Source organism: Solanum pennellii, chromosome 11 (assembly GCF_001406875.1).
Source record: "Solanum pennellii chromosome 11, SPENNV200".
Taxonomy (NCBI): Eukaryota; Viridiplantae; Streptophyta; class Magnoliopsida; order Solanales; family Solanaceae; genus Solanum; species Solanum pennellii.
In genome coordinates this window covers 65688692-65706816 of record NC_028647.1, presented here as the reverse complement: position 1 = coordinate 65706816, position 18125 = coordinate 65688692, and the positions used below count along the sequence as shown (strand labels likewise).

Here is an 18125-nt window from a genome sequence, read left to right as displayed (position 1 = left end):
AATTTTTAGTGTATATCAATTTATATTGCTTTTTTCTTTGAATTAAGTGTCTACCAATTTTTTTATTTTCGAAACAAAGATAAAATCTATTTACATGCATGTTATATACTATTTTGTTTGCCGTTTATTAATATGAGAAATTTATTTTTTTGCCGTTTATTAATATGAAATAGGTACCATGTAACAACAATTTTTTATTTGAAAGTATTAGGTTCAAAAGTAGTTTAAATCAATTAAACGCTTTCTAAATATCCATCCAATATTTTAATAAATATTTAAAGTCAAGTTAACCATCTAGATTGTCATTTTCCAATTTAAAAAAATATTTTTTCTGAACTTAACACACCTTCCCCTTCTAACTTTTTAATCCAATACATTTTCAAGACATATACAAGATAATTAGTGAATTAATTCGAATTTAAAAACCCCACATAGCTTCGTCTCTCCGAAAAAACCAAAAAATCCTCTAAATATCATTGTTCTTATAAAAATCCAAAAAGGAAGTAAAAAGGACACAATCACTAAAAGAAAAAAACCCAAAAAGGCAAAGACAAAAAGAAAAGGTAGAAAAAGGATTTTGAGGATATAGAAGTACTTTTTTTTTATATAAAAAAAATCATCAAATTAATAATTAGAAATATGAGACGTTTTATGCATCGAATATATTATAATAACAATGAAAAAAAATCAGACATAATAAAATTTTAGAATTGAGATAAAAACAGAATCCCCAAACTTAAATATACTCACTAAACAAACCACTTACATATAATCCTCTCATGTTTTTTTTTTCTCCATCTAAAATATTAGGAGATTATTACATAATTAGAGAGAATTACAACTTAAAAAAAGAGTAAATCCACACATAACAATAATATTAATACAGAAGTTCAGATCTGACTTTAAAAATTACAGAATCTCACAACTCCAAATTAAAAATCAAACACACACTAATTGCCTTTATTTTTTCTTCTTTTATCTTACATCAGGCAATAATCACAACTTCACGGCATGAATAAGTTCATGCCGTTGGCGGCGGACTGATGGAGCCCACAGAGTTACCGACGGTAGAATTACCGTCAGATTCATCTGCTCCACCGTCGCCGGCGCTGCCAAATAGTATTTTAGGGGAAAACACAGAGGTTATAGTTTCGACTAAGCTCTCAAAAATTTGAGCTTTGATCTGACCTCTTTTCGGAATAAATCCTCTGTTTTTTGGTTTCTGTTCGGAATTCGGTATTTTAGCTGCAGCCATCGGAAAATTAAAGAAGAAAAAACGGAGAAATTGGGGGGAAAAAGTGAAAAATTATTATGGCGAAAAAAGCGCCATTGGAGAAGAGAAAGAAGGTAGAAGAAATGTTAGTTGAGGTGGAAGTACTTATACTGGATTTGGATCCCTCTTTCGAAGAAATTTTTATAATTTTTACGTGTTTATTTTTATCGAAAAATTCTGAATTTATATCATTAAAAAATGAAATAATAAAATTTTATAAATTTAAATATTTGTCATTTTATAATAATAATGTCGGTGTTAAATTATTTTACTCTTAATTCAAAATTTTGAATTTAATATTTAATATAAAGAAATTATCTCATGAGAACAAATAAATTATGATATAACGTTAAACAACTTCATTTTAAAACTAAAATTCTCAAATTTAATTTTTAAATATGAAATTTTTTTTATTAGAAACGCCATATAATTAATTTCTTAGCAGTTAAATGAGATCATTATTTACGTACTTCCTTTGTAGTGTTAGAAAAAGTGCCTAAGTTAGAAATAACTCCTTAATACGAGTTATAATTTTATAAAGAACGAATTTAAAATAATTACTCTGTCTTTCAGATTTTATTATTTACAAATAATTAAACTTATATATTATTATTATTATTATTATTATTATTGAAATACCTTTAATATTCCGAACTAAAAAATTATAATGGCGGAAACAGCCAAATTAGAGGAATATGTGTGCTTAATTAAAGTGCTCATTTTATATTATCACAATTGTGGAAAATTTTGAGGATTTTTCAAAGAAGCTTCTCTTTTAAAAAGTCTCTTACATTTACGCCAAAACTAGATAAAAGTCTATTACTTTTTTTTTCTTCCAATAATATAAAACTAGCATGAAAAAAAAAACTCTTTTCATTTTATTTTTATTTAACGTATTTTATTTTTAATCTATATGAACAAAGAATGACTTTTTCCTTTAGTAACTCACTATTTCTATTTATTTCATCCCCATTGACTTAACTTGTTATAGCTTACTTGATATAAAAATATTTTTTAATCTTATAATTTAGTACCATCATGTAAAACAATTTTAAAATATCATTGTAAAATAATTAATAATATAATAAATAAATTAAAATAGAGAAAATAATATTTAAGCGTTGAGTTAAACGAAAGATGTATATAATATGATTATATAATTTTCTCGATGCACTCTGAAAATTCTACATGGAATAGTGAGTTGGCATGTTGGCCGACCAATAAATCAATTTAATAGAGCCCTTCGGAGATTTCGTTTGAATATGCCATATGAAATTATAAAATATTTATAAAATTTTTATAATTTATCTAAATTTATTTCGCTCGTGAGAAAATTAGAAAATATAATTTAAAAAGTTTTAAAAGTATAAATTTCCAACTTCATTGTAATCTTATTTCATATTATAAATCTAAATAAATTCTATTTTTAAATATTTTTATTGTGCTTTTAATAAAATAAGTCCACTTTTTTTTCACGTACTTTCTTTGCAGTGTTACGTAAAGTACCTAAGTTGGAAACAACTAAGCAGACTGCTAATATTTGACTAATTTTAGATTCTCCAAATATTTATTACACTTCATTTTCAAAGTTGAATTAAAGGAAAAAATTGTCTTGAATCTCAAGAATATTATTGAATAACCAAAATGCTTTCCATAATAGGGTCAAAAGTAAAGAAAAATCTTCTTAAAGAAAAAAAAAACTCAAATATGTATCACCTCAAAGCTAGAGTGATAGACCAATAAAAGTTGCGGTTGAGACGTTGAGTGTGACAAGATGTCTTCCGTTAGAGTTCCTTTGGATATAAAATTGTCACTTCATTTTTTAACGTAAAATTTTTTTCATATAAATTTAAATTTAGTATGAAAAACTCGAATAATGTGGAGCCAATGCTTGTCTAAATAATTCAAAAGGTTACTTTGATTCAACAAAGACAAGAAATTGTCTTCGTCCGTACCAGCTGACATTTGACTCTGAAATCGTTATCATGACATGTTAATTACGAATATTACGTTCATTTGATACCAAGAATAATAAATAAATAATTTTAAAATATAATAATAATTTTTCTAGGTATTAATACCATGAAATGAAATGATATATCAAACTTAACAAAAAGTTTTTCAACTAATAAAGTGAAATTTGATAGAACAAATCGTTAATTTACAATTTTCTTAAAATGAAGGAACGATTAAACCAACCAATTATTATAGCATATTTCCATTAAAAGATTTAACAGCCATAATAATGAAGATTAAAATAAATCAAAGTCTTTGGCCGTACTATCGTACAATCATTAAGGAATTACACAAATCAAAGAAGCATAGAATAATCCAAAATTATGGACCATTCTTTTTTGTTATTTTATAGTATCATCTCCTATTAAAAAATAATAAAAAACATACACAAAATGTTACACGTGACCAAGTGAAAATCATTATTGAGATATACAATCAATCAATATATATCGAATTTGATTATGAAATTCGTTCAATGTTATGAATGTTAAAGAGTAACACTCTAAATTCTAACATTTTCAAGCTTTTGAAGCAATAAAAAACATAATTTTGCTTCTACGCACTGACAGTGTAATAACCAATAAGCTTAGAGATATTATATATAGTCTCAAAAGGGGGGGGGGATTTGAACATATTTAAAACTTTGAGGTCCTTTTAAGCAAATTAATTAACATATTAAAATTTCTATAAATCACTAAACTAAACCAAAGTGTCCATCTATAAAGTAGTGATTGGAAGTAATTTCTTGGCAAATGTATAGACAATTCATACTTGTTGACTTTGGTTCAATTGATAGTGGTTTTGCAATATCAATTGTTAGATACATGCTGGATAGGAAACTATTATGTGAGCGTTTGGCCATGAAAATAAAATAAAATAATTTTATTTTAATCATGTTAGACCATGCATGTTTGATCATGACTCCAGTCCGTATCGCATCAAGTCCCTCGTGGGCCTTGATACATGCAAGATAGTGGTGTTATTGTTAACCTAACCAACATGTGCCTTGTGCAACATGGATACTAATTATTAGGATCAAATTTTTATCATTATGCTAAAAACTATAGTTGATGGAAAAGTTATTTCGTAACTAAACAACTTAATTATCAATATATTTGCACAAAAGAGTGTAACAACCTTGCAATTGATGTAGAAAATACAACATGTAAGATTTTTTGGTTGCACTATTGTACAATCATTAAGGAAGTACACAAATTAAACAAGCAAAGAACAATCCAAAGCCATGGACCATTTAGTTTTTTTTTTAAATAGTAACATCTCCTATTTAAAACTAATAAAACACACACACACAATGTCTCATGTGACCAAGCCAAAACATTCAAGGGTTAATTCAATTTCAAGAATGTTCAAAATAACCATCAAAAAGTACTATATGAATTTTTGATGGTGAACTTGTAAAAGCAAAATTCCAACATTTCCCAAGCTTTTGAAGCAATAAAAAACATAGTTTTCCTCAAATTCTCAAAAATATGAGCTTTAATTTGTCCCCTTCTTGGAGGAAGCATGTTTCTCTTATTCTTTTGATACTTTGGAGGAGCAATAGCCATTAATTGATTATGTGATCGTTTAAGAATAAATGAAAAGATTTAAGTTCTATACGCTGATAGCGTAAGCAATTTCTTACACTATCTGTATAATTTAGTCGATAATAAATTTAGAGAGCCTATAAAAGAAAGAATGTTGAAGAAGTGAAGGACTAAAATGAGTTGGTGCTATTCAATGTAGAAAATATAATAGGTTAGTAGGGACTTGGGGAGATTTATATATAGTCTCATAAAAACCAAGTGTCCTTTTAACCAAATTAATGTTATTGAATTGAAATTCCTATGTCATAGATTGGAAGTAACTTCTTGGAAAATGCATAGACAATTCATACTTGTTGACTTTGGTTCAATTAATATAAGGAGGTCATTGTCATGTTTAAGAATTCAATGATATTAAAATTTTTGGTGACCATTTGGTCATGAAAAATAAAAAAATAATTCACTTCATTTCAAAAATTTAAAGTTAGAGTTGATGGTCGGTTAACTCTCCACTCTTATAAAAAATCACAATGTAAATCTTGATTATGTAATTAGACTCATAGACAACTTAAATTATTTTGGATTATCCTCTTTAAAACGGATTATAATAATAAAAAAAGACCTATTCTTCTAATACGTAAATGTAACTTGATAGGGTAAATTCTTTATATATATCAAAAAATTTAAATATTTTTACAAAATGTTTGGCCAAATACAACTTCAACATCAACTCTAACTTAAATTTTTTTAAATGAAGTGAATTATTTTTTATTTTTCATGACCAAATGGTCACCAAATATTTTAATATCATTGTATTCTTAAACATGACAATGACCTCCTTATATTAAGATAATGGCGATTAAATTTATCGTCTGAAAAATAGTCCTATTCAAAACTATCATAGTTCCATTTTCAAACGATTATAATGATATTTTTGATAGGTAATAGAGTTGTGAGATTAATACTACTCAAATTGCGATCAATTTCTATTACCATATATTTAGATGAGCTTAGAATACGTGAAACTCAATACCTAATTGTAACAAAAGTTGTGTCCCATGCATCGTCAAAATTCAATGTGAAACGTGAATAAGAAATTAGTCAATTAACTAGAACATGCATTCTAATAGGAAAAATGTACTTTGGTTTTTGTGTACTCTTTTTTGGTCAGTCAAATCCAACTTGAATTTTATATATGGAATTTCTAGCAAAAAAGTCTAAAGATTTGAGAATTAATTTTTTTGTTTGATTAAATTTAAATTTGTATCAAAAAATTCTGTATTTGAGGAATAAACGCTTTCTAATAAAGACGTCTCATATCAAGAGAAATACAAATTCAAAAAGCATAATACATATATTAGATCCTAAATTTGGTTTCAAATTTTAACTTTGACCTCCAACTTTCTTAATACACAAACAGACACTTTAACTATCCAGCTTTTAAATAAATAAACACATGAGTCCTACATGACACAATACACGTAAGACACCACGTACGATAAAAAATGATATGAAAAATGACATGTAGGACATGTGTGCCTATTTGTTTAACTTTATACAAGTTTAAGTGTCTATTTGTGCACATTCAAAATTGAAGAACTTCTCTATTCTACGACAATTTTTGATTGAAAATCAATTTTTACTTTATCAATGTTATAAGTTTCATATATATCTTGTTCACACACTGACACACATGGCCCTTTTCTACATGCAGCACTATAGAAGTTGTTGTTTTAATTGACACTTGTGTATACTTAGATAGGTAACGAAAATGAGGCACGTCTCATTAATTCATACAAAAACTAGTAAGTCATTTTATACGTGTTAGAACTTTATTTTTTTAATTAAATTCATTAAATAAATATTATATTTGATCGTGACTTCGATTCAGATTAATCCAATCCCTTATGGGCTTTGCCATAATCAGATTGTTGATGTTATCTAACAATAATTAAAAAAAAAAAAGGGTCATTGGTGTAATAGTAAAAAAAACTTAATTTTGGGATAACTTTTAAGTGACATCTAAATCGTTGTTTGGTTATAAAATTTAGAATAACATATTTCAGGATTAACAATTAGTCTTGAGATAAGTTATCCTTACATGAGATAGAATAATAATTTTAAGATAATTTATCCTCGAATAAAGTAAGTAAAATAACAAAATTAACACTCCTTAAACTCTCTTCTTTACCCCACTTTACATTCATTTATATTAATGTAATTTATCACAATATTTATAATAACATTCACAACCTTACTTATTAGTTATTCTTATAATAATATATTTTTTTATTAAAAAAATTATATTTTATAAATACAATTTTTATATATGTATATATTATAAGTTGGAATTTATTTGTCTAATTCTTATTTGTCCAATATTTATGCTTATTTGTCTAATTTTTTTATTTATTTTGATTTTGATAGGTAAAAGAGTTGGGAGAGTAATACTACTAAATTGCGTATTTTTAATTAAAATAGTTTACTAGTTACTTAAAGCTATATTTTATATATTAATTATAATGTAGATAACTTTAATGATAAAATTTTTATTACTTTAATAAATTTAAAATGAAAGTTTTAGTTTTAAATTAAATAAGATGAATGTTTAGTTTTAAACTAATCACAATGCGAAATTGACTTCAAATTACATTTATGTCCTTCAACTTTTAGTGTGCACAAATAGACATTTAAACTTGTATAAAGCTGCAAGTAGACACATAAGTTCTACGTGGCACAAGATCAATGATTTTTTTATTTTACGTAGGTGTCCTACGTGTATTGTTTCACGTAGGACTCATGAATCTATTTGTCCAACTTTATACAAATTTAAGTGTCTGTTTGTGCACATTCAAAATTGAATAGTATAAATATAATTTAAAATCAAAATTAAAAAACACATTTACATATTATGTCTTTTATTTTAAAAGATTATCCAAAGACACTTAAACTAAACTACATTTCAATTGATCACCTCATGTCCTAATTTAACTATTTTAGTTAGCATTTTTAATATTAATTTTAATTTCTTTTTTTATATTTTCATTTTATTTATTAAATAAATTAAATTAATTAATATAAAATATAAGAAAAAAGTCTGATATACCCTTCAACTTTATCATTTAGAGCTGATATATACCCCTTGTTATGAAAGTGACTCATATATACCTTTACTTGTAAATAAAATGCTCACATATACCTCTGCCATTATAAAATGACTCACATATATCCTTCATTTCATTAAAATTAAAAAATTAATTTTAAATTTAAATTTATATTTTTTACTTCTAATTTTTTTTTTAAAATTATTTGAACTTCTATTAAAGTTCAAGGTATATTTAATTTTTTTGAGCATCAAATAACAAAGTTTCATAAAAATTTCACTTCGAGGTTTGATTAGATGATAGCAATGGCAATAAGTTAGCCGTGGAGAGAAGAGAGAAGGAAGCCATTGATGGCGAACAAGCTCCTCAGCGAAATGGGTCTTCCCAACTCCATAGCCAACATTTTTGCTGCTCGTAACCTTATTACTGCTAAGGTTTCTTTAAACCCCTTTTACCCATATATTTATTTTACCTAATGCAAATGTATTGCACATTTTTTCAATTGTAAGTATCATTTTTGTTTCTGATTTCTTCAAACTCTAACATTTCCATTATATGAGTCTGTTTTAGTACTTGGGTTCTTCAAATTTTTGTAAGAAATGTACAGTTCCAGCCCTAATTTTGATCCTACTGTGAAGGGCAATTATGTTTTAAAGATTGATTGATATTTCTAAGTGTAGAAAGTCTATTAAAACATGTTGAGTAGCAACTATAACACCCAATGAGTAGTTTTTGCCTTAATTATGTGCACACAAGTGTGTGGCGAAGTGGTCAATGAAGTGTCATGAGCACTATGAGGTGTCACGTCAATCAGTTTAGGTGATTTCTTTTCATTTTTTTTACTATTACGGTTGGGAAGTATCACGTGGAATTAGTTATGGTGCATGTAAGTTGGCCTGGATACCACATTTATTAAAAAAAAAAACACGAAACAAACTAAAAGTTATGTTTCACTTGAAATCACTATGAAGAAAAGATGGAAATTCAACATTTTTTTGGATTGTAAAGTTGAGGGGGAATGTAGGGGTTGTTATGGAAATAAGTAGTGAAATATGGAAATGGGAATACTATATTAGATGAAGGTGCAGGGGAATGGTATTCACTATAGGTAGAGGTAATTGAAGTGGAAAACTACTGATGATGTTTGTTGATTTGGTAGCTGAGGTGTTAGAGATGTCAAGTGGAAAACATTTTATGCACTCTTTAAATCTAGGAATTAATAGCTATGAAACAAGAAAATACTTTCCTAGTATTTATGCTAAACCAAATGAAATCTTTATGAATCTGTTCAATGCCCTTACGAGCACTGAGAAGTTATCTCAAACATGTGTGGAACTGTCTGTGCAGAGTGAGCAGGTCGCAGGATGATATCAGACAAGGGAAAAGTTTATTTACAGTGCACCTTTTCTTTCTTTGTTTTTCCGCAAGTTCTTGTTTCTGTATCAATAGACGGTAAGGAGAAACATTGATCATCGTGAATGCACGAAATTGATCTTCAGATAGATTACTGATTGTTGTTTTCATCTTTCAAGTGTGCATATGTGTCTGTTTTTCCCTTATAATTTAGTACTCCGGTTTAAGTGCGACAATGATCCTACCTGGAACAGAAAAGTGAGGGAATCAATTTTATGTTTCCTGTTTGAACCTTATTAACTTCCTGGCACATTGCTTTCAACGCGTTCCCATTAATTTATGTTTGTTTTATTGTCTCAGGACGTATTTTCACTGACAGAATTTGAGTTGATGGAATTGCTAGATGTGGATTTGGCTGTAGTAACATCAGCGATGGCACACATCAGTGAAATTACATGCCCTCCGTACCAAACTGTAGGTGTATAAAGGCAGACTATGTAGTTGAGTTTTTTCAAGAAAAGATGCAAATTCACTTCCACTTGCTTTTCTGTGACTTTAGGCACTGTCATTGTTGGAACAGCGTGGTCAAAATGAGAACATGGCTGGCCATCTTCCAACTTCTCTAAAAGGACTCGACAATGCTCTGTGTGGTGGACTTCCTTTTGGTGTTGTGACAGAGCTAGTGGGTCCAGCAGGCATTGGTAAAACCCAGGTATGATTATCTGTTTCTAACTTAAAAGAAAACCTGTTTCCTGGACTTCTTTCATATTTGGTGGCTGTTGGAACTTTGGGTTTCTTGGAGTTTCTTCAGTTCTATTTGTTGTGTTTGCAAGTGTATGTATTGAGACATTTTCATACTTTCTATCAGCAACTAGTTTATCTTCCCATAATAGTGTTGTGTTTCCTTGTCATAAAAAAAATAGTGCTATGTGTTTCCTTGCTTTTAAATTGCCTCTTTTGCCATTGGTATGTTTTCTTCACCGAGCTTATTCTGTTGTTAATTGCAGTTCTGCTTGAAGCTTTCGTTACTAGCTTCTCTTCCTTCGAGTTATGGCGGCTTAGATGGTTCCGTAGTTTATATCGATACAGAATCCAAATTTAGTTCACGGAGGTAACTTTCAGGCTTTTGGTACTAAGGTTGCTATGTTTAGTGGAAATGGTGACCTTTCTGTTTCTGAAGTGTCTTCCCAGGATGATAGAAATAGGATTTCATAGCTTCCCAGAAGTATTTCAGACAGAAGGGATGGCACAGGAGGTATGTAACATATTGTCTACTGTTCTTTTTCATATTTCCTTAAATGCAGAGGGACCGCCTGCTGCACCTATGACTAACTAACTACTCTGGAACAACAACATTGAACAAGAGAGTGAAGTTTTAAAATCAATTTTCAATGAAGTTTATATTATGAGGATTCATCAAATCCCAACTTGTTTGGGACTGAGATCTTTGTTGTTGTCGTTGTTGTTGTTTCAATGAAGTCTATGAATCTCGTCAAAGCTGTTTTATATTATTAGCAAGTCTATGATTAATCACTTGCAAATGGATTACCTTTCCCAAGTAACTTTATTCTCCCCTTTGAGTAACTTCATTCTGAAAGTGAGCTATGAAATGGTCATGGTAGGATGCAAGTTCTAGCTCCTTTATCTTCATCAATTGGTTCACCGATATCATGCCCATTTCTAAGTTGACTTTTTTCCTTGTGGCTTGAAGATTTCTATCAACACCTTTCTTCCATGTTCAAGTATATATGGATGTCTTCACTCACTGTGTCTTTAAAATAAAATGATGAGTACAAATTAACTATGTCAGAGCAGTTAGTATAGTAAAACCCTTGGCTTATCTTGATGCTAATGCATGCACCCTTTAGTGTTTTCTCTTTAATGCTTTGGATTGAAGAGCTTAGTGAGGATGTTCCCCTTGATGTTGCAGATGGCTGGAAGGATCCTGGTTCTAAGGCCAACATCACTTTCTGAATTTACTGATAGGTCTGTTGCAGCTTTACCTGTGAACTGTTATTCTGAGTTTGGTGCAATACTGAATACATGAATATTTAGATTATGGATTATAATGTTGGAGGGAGTATGGTTTAATTAATGGAATTTGAATATGTTTTTGTTCGTATTCTTCTACTTTGAAGAATGGCCTTTGCATTTCAATCACTTCAATTGACGATAAAGATGAAAGGTCCAAAGGAGTCACATAGGTTAATACTATTGATTAGATGGTTGGAAGAAATCATCTTTGTTGGAATATAATTTGTTTGGTGAATTATTTTCATGACCATGTATACCTTACTGGCCAAACTAAAAATCCATATTCTCATAAATTTATCTTCTAGGTTAGCAACTAGAAATCCACAAAATATAGCAAAGAAAGAAGCTGCTGCTGGATGTAATTCACTGGAGAACGAACATACATAGTTTTGTTAAGACAGCAAATGCACAACTCAACTCTTACCCTGTGGCCAGTGTAATCGCACAAGTAGGGCAATGCATAAAAATGAAAAATAAAAAATCAATTGATGAGATGAGTTGATATTAGTTTTTCAATTTTTTTTTTCTGAAATAGGAGGAAATAAAAATAAAATTATGCATTTTTTTCTGAAATAGAAGGATGAATATGTTTGATCAAAGATAGAAGTGCTGACAGTCCATTTTATGCTTTTAACATTTTCTCTGTGAGCCTTATTATGTGTCAGATATGTTGGCTATTCAGTACTCTGTATGGCATTCCGTATTAACAGTTACACAAACTCAGTATTATCCAATACTGCGGGGAGAGAGTATTGTCAATAAATAGATAGTTCACCGACTTTATAAAGCAATGAATAATGTAAGATCTCTTGCTTATGATGTGAGGGAGTCAATCCAAGATAATGTTGGAATCAAAAGGTAAATCCAATGGAAGTCAGATACAATGTTGTTTTAAAGCCTGTGTATCTCCAATTCTACTAAACCAACCAAACACCCGACAGCCAATGTATATTAAGTTCATAAGGCTCATATTTCATTTAGTTCCTGTATTATAATCTCTTTTTTCCCTCAAGTTCATAATGCATATATTTCATTTAGTTCCTGTATTATAATCTCTTTTCCCTCTTATTTGATCTTACTGTTTTTCAAAACAGCTCCTTCTTCAATAAATTCTTTTATGCGTAGAGAAAATTCCGGTATAGAAAAAGTAGAAAGCAAATGCAAAAGTATGGTTCTTTATAATGACACTTAATGCACTATATTGACTGGAACATGGGCACACCATATGTTAACAAGAAACGAAAGACCCACATAAGACCTCTCATTTTCTGCTCCTTCAAAAGCTCTCCTATTCCTTCCCTCCTAGTACCAAATAAGAGCCAAAATATCCATATTCTACCCTCTATGCATTCTTTTCCTTCTTCTGAAAGCCCAGCTCAACATCACTTAATTGTGGCCGGCATTGACTGCTCTCCGTAGCAGCCTCTTGTTTCCTTCCAATCAAATTTATCTTTCATTTTGACACTTCTCCAAGTTGTGTAAGTAATGGATATTTTTAGTTTTATGAATTATTGTCTATGTGTTTCTGTCAGTTTGCAGAAAATCAAAGTTTCACTATTTCAGCACGGTGTGAAATTGCTGATCATTGACAGCATGGCTGCTCTTCTTTCAGGGTAATCCTTTTTTCACTTTTCCTCTGTAATTGTTCAACTTCAACTTGTATTTCCTTTTGAAATCTGCTGGAGTTGTAAGATTTTCGCCTAGTATCCACTAAAAAAATGTGAATATCTTGATAGTCAAGAAAATATTTGAGCTTATCCATGCTGATTTTAGCTGTCTGAGTACTTTACAATTTTTTGCTCTTAATTTATATACAAGAGTAATGTGTTAGTGGTATCAGATTCTGTGCAAATTTATATAACCATTCTCAATGTGAAATTTCTGTGATCATGCAAAAGCAGATCTTTGGCACATAATGCTCAGAACCCTCTCTTTGCCGTTGGTGTGATTTCATGTCATGTGCAAAATTGGATAATAATTTTTTGAAAACTCAGTATCTTTATACTGCTCTCCACATTGTCTTTTTCACCATAGTGATACTCGTGAACTTTTCACTCTTTCCAGTGAAGGTGTACAAGGACCTCAGAGACAACACTCATTGGGTTGGCATATATCATTTATTAAGTAAGAACATTGTCTTTTTGAATGAGTATCTAGGAAGTATCTCTTTTTTCTTCCCCTGTACCAAGCTATTGATCTGTGTTTTGCCTAATCTGATGCTGTTTGTTTGCCATTTTCAGATCAGTTGCAGAATTTTCACGAATTCCTGTAGTAGTGACCAATCAAGTGAGATCTCAAAGTCGTGATGGAACTTCCCATTATTCTTTCCAAGGTACTGTGGTAGTATCAGTGTTTGCTAATATTAATAATGACGGAAGGATTTCTTTCTTTTCTAAAACAAATAAATATATTTTGAACGATGGAAAGGATCATTGCTATCATAATACTTGGTTCTATTTCACTGGATCATTGCTATCATAATACTTGGTTCCATTTCACTAAAGCATGTTTGCTTGCAGATTCCTCCCTTAAATTAATGGGTAATTCTTTTAATTTAGATTTGATTAATCTCCAGAATGGATCTAGATTTGCAATAGACTTAAGCTTAAAATTTCTATGAAAAACTGGAGTTTAGAGAGACCAGATATTGATAATCCGTCCTTGAGCTTCCACCAATAACTACCTCATAGAACCCGGTAAAAGAAGTAAAGAGAATAAGAGAAAGGGGAGAAGAGTGGTGAACAAAGAAAGGAGATAGTGAAATTCCGGTTTGGTACTTACCAAATTCCACAATGATTCCTCTCTTGTTTATCCGCATTATATGGAATAAGCTGAACAATCTGAGCCCTCAATTTGATTTATCCCAGATATTGATCTTCTTCTAGCTCAACAAGTCACCCCTACTAATAACTGCCCGTCTAAAACGAAGTTAACATATTCTTAGCTAAACGGTGTCATCTCATAACTTCCCAGTTGAAATATAATTTTCCTTTAGAAAGTCTACTCCCAGCTCTCTACATTCCTTCTGCCTTTGGAATCATGCTCGACCTCGAGCATGTTGTTTCGCGATAGTCTCCGAAAACTAAGATTTAGTTACCTTCCAATCTTCCACATTGCTTCAGCTGGAGCTAAATATTCCCACTGTACAAGCATCTTTACTTACTCTCCATTATTTTATTTCACCACGTTCCTTGGTAGTATTGCGATAGGTCGACCAAAATTACTCCATCTTTTCCGTCCAATCTTTCTTTTCAACAACGAAATATGTAATACAGGATAACTGAGAACCTTTGGAGAATTATAGTCTATAAGCAACAGGCTCTACCCTTTGTATTCTTCATACGGCCCATAAAACTTTGGACACTGTTAAGAGTGTCTCACCTTGATTGAGAAATGAGTTGTTGTCTCCTTATATAATCTTGGGAAATCATCACCTTATGAGCTAAGCTTATGCTGTTTGAGTATTTTCTTAATATGGTATCAGAGGCAGAACATTTCTATTCATATTCTTGGTTGACCAAATGTTGACGTCCATATTATGTTGTCTATGGTCCAAATATCAAGCCCTAGGCATGCAGGAGGGCAGTAGATCATGTAATTAGACTAAGTTTTCAGAATTAAAAAGCTTTACAATTAATAGTCTGTGGGACATGGGATACAATTACTTGTTGAAATATGAGGTAGTGTTGTACAAAAGATGATGTAGAATTTCCTCTTCAGAGCAAAGCAGAGGTGAAAGTCCAGAAGCTGCCGCAAAACTTGATTCTCATCTTGTTGCTGCTTTAGGGATCCACTGGGCTCATGCTGTTAGTATTCGTCTTATATTTGAATCAAGATCAGGTTAGATCTTCTTCTTCTCTTCGAATTGGCGATCCTGGATTTTTGTTAAGGAAAATTGTGCTTTTGTAGTGTTGTAACTTGAAATTCACATTTGTGCTCAACTTTGGTTCTGAAGTGTCACCAATCTGCTTATGTCGTAAGCATAAAAGTAGCTAGAGTAAGAAAATACTGTTATTACATTTTTGTTTTTTGGTCTTCAACTGATACATGCTCTTCTAGATCTTTGGTCTGGAAAAGTACTGTAGAAGTATTATGCAAGGGAGAGGAGTTGATTAGTGTACTATTGGATGGTGGTCAGAATCAGTCTTGTCGACAAACTTTATATCATTGTATTCTCTAGGAAATTGTTACTCCAAGCTTAGGCCAAGAGACAACACCTTATAATTAGACAAAGCCAGCTGATTTACCTGAATTTATTTGTAATACAGATAACAACCCATGGATATGTAATGGCCAATGGGAAGAATCTTCATTATTAGTTAAACTGTACATAATGTGTGACTTGTATCCAGTGTTTTGGATGGCGAAAGGCGGCAATGGCCTGCCTCGCCTCGTGGCGCTCGCCGTTTGCCTTTTTAAATTGAGGCGCCAATTTATACCAAAAATTTAAAATTTTAATTGCATATATAAATATCCAAAATCTTTATAGCAATGAAATATATTAACAAATATTTCATTTCAAAAACTAATAGTAGATACAAAAAGTCTAGAACATGAATGACTCAATAATTCACAAGACAATTGACAAACAATACTAGAACTCTAAAAGTCCATTGAATTCACTATTTATGGACAAATAAATAGTATAATAATTAAAATAAAACTAAATTAAGTAGGGAAGAAATAAATATAGAAGGATTAGTTTTTTTTAAAAAAAATATATGCAGTGAGCGCTGTTCAATGTTCAGTGCTTCAGAGTTCAGTAGCTCCAAGCCTCCAACATAAAAAGAAAAACAGAGCACTCAGCCACTTAATACAACTGAAAAACGGAGTAGAGAAGAAGAGAAGAAGAAGAAGAAAGAAAAAGAAGAACTGCGTACCTGAGCCGAGCAGCAGTCGCGGAAAACTGAGGAGCAACAGTTTCGAAGAACGAAGGTCTCGTCCTCACTCTCGAAGGGGTAGCGACTCGCCAGGAAGAGGAGAAGAGTAGGGATTCACTAAGGTTTGGAAAAATACCAAAAAAGAATAAATGGAAATAGGCAATGCTGCCTCGCCTCGCCTTTCGCCTTCGGCGAGCACCTTTCAAAACACTGTTTGTATCATTATTTCCTACCCATGGAACTTTTGGAGAAGAAAATGGAAGATTTGGAAGCAAAGATATTTGGCAAAGTTACTATTTACCTTACAATAGGTCCTATCTTGCACTAGATGGGTCAATTTCATCTTTTTAGGTTTTTGCTCTACTCCAAGTAAAGATCCGCTAGCTTCATCGGGATTTGTACATATAGGACAAATGCTTCCATTACCATTTCTTGTTGTATTTTTTTTCAAGTCATCTTATACAAGTAGTTGTTAAGAGTTGAGATAACTTTGCTCGACAATTAGGATTCTAGGTAATAGGAAAATCTTTCTTTCTAGGGAATCGTGTTTACTAAGCTCCGTTTGAAGTAATCTCATGCTCATTTGTGTTCTCAATCTTCATATTTCTTAGACTAGTCTTGAAGATGGACTTTGGTCCTTAATATTTGGTTTCCCTATTTGAACTGATGATCATTGCGGTGGTTCATAGGTTCTAAGAATGATATATTTGGAGTGTCTAAATAGAGCTTATAGTGTTTTTTCCCCGACTTTAGCCTTCTGATTCTTGAGTAGAGTAGATTAACATAGATGAATGAAGGAGTTGCTGATGCTCTCTTCCGTCTTTCAGGTCAAAGGTTCATAAAATTAGCAAAATCTCCAGTGTCTCCGCCTCTTGCATTCCCTTTCAACATAACTTCTTCTGGGATTTCATTGCTCAATGATGATGGAGTGGAAATGCCAGGGCCAGAGATACATTCAATAAGTTGTCAAGGTATGATTTAGTATACTGCCTCTTTCATTTGTGGGAGGTGGGAGTTTCTGAGGTAGTGACATTATTTCAATTTGGTGGAGCGTTTCAATTACGCATCTGTAGTACAAAAAAGAAGACAACAATCTCGAAAGGCGAAAGGTAGAAACAAATGATTGCTCAGAAAAAAGTTCAAGCACTGTATGCAATTCAATTTTAGTTCACATGGAAAAGAAACTTTAAGAATGCCGTCTTGATGACAATTAGCAAGAGCCCTATGTTTAGCACACTGTTCCAAAAACGTCATTTGGTCATATGTTGCTTGCTGGTTTTTATTACTGATAATACTCACCAATCTCTCTACATAATGCAGGTCACAACGATGTTATTAATTTCGGTAGTGAAATGATGCATTGAGGTCCAGAAGCAAAGATACATTACCTATAGGCGTGCTGGTAAATTCTTCTTCTTACTAGCACTCACACATTCTCTTTTTCTCAGACTCTTCAGGCTGAACTTCATCGTTCAATCTGAAATCCCTCAGTCATATCTATTTTAGGTGTAAATTCTAAGATTAGATGATGTAAATATGATTGATTTATAAATGAATCTACTCTGATGGATTAGTTCCCCTATGATGAGTAATGTAAACTCACATCCTTTTAAGTCCTTGCTTGGAAGATTGGTGCCTATTGCATTGTGTAAACTCACATCCTTTTAAGTCCTTGCTTGGAAGATTGATGCCTATTGCATTATGTCGTATTGTCAAGTTTATCACTATATTATGATTAAAAAATATAATTTATGGAATGATTTATCTAGTGTAATTGTGTTGTATTGGTTTGATGAGAAATGCAAACCTGTTTGTCCACTTTCTTCACCCCTCTATTAAAATGATCAATTCAAGGACAAAGTTGTCACAGCATCGCACACTCGATCAAAGAGCTTTACAAGTGGCTTTTGAGCGCAATTAA

General features: G+C 31.2%; 1 protein-coding gene across 1 annotated transcript; it reads left to right on the top strand.

Moving 5' to 3' along the window:
* Window positions 1-8201: 8201 nt before the first annotated feature.
* LOC107003405 (DNA repair protein RAD51 homolog 2) lies at window positions 8202-17906 on the top strand. The gene is made up of 12 exons (XM_015201731.2): window positions 8202-8371; window positions 9651-9764; window positions 9850-10002; window positions 10298-10401; window positions 10482-10545; window positions 11221-11276; window positions 12857-12937; window positions 13389-13448; window positions 13565-13656; window positions 15045-15164; window positions 17032-17175; window positions 17525-17906. The coding sequence occupies exons 1-12, from the start codon at window positions 8288-8290 to the stop codon at window positions 17566-17568; spliced, it is 1116 nt and encodes a 371-aa protein (XP_015057217.1). The 5' UTR covers window positions 8202-8287; the 3' UTR covers window positions 17569-17906.
* Window positions 17907-18125: the final 219 nt, after the last annotated feature.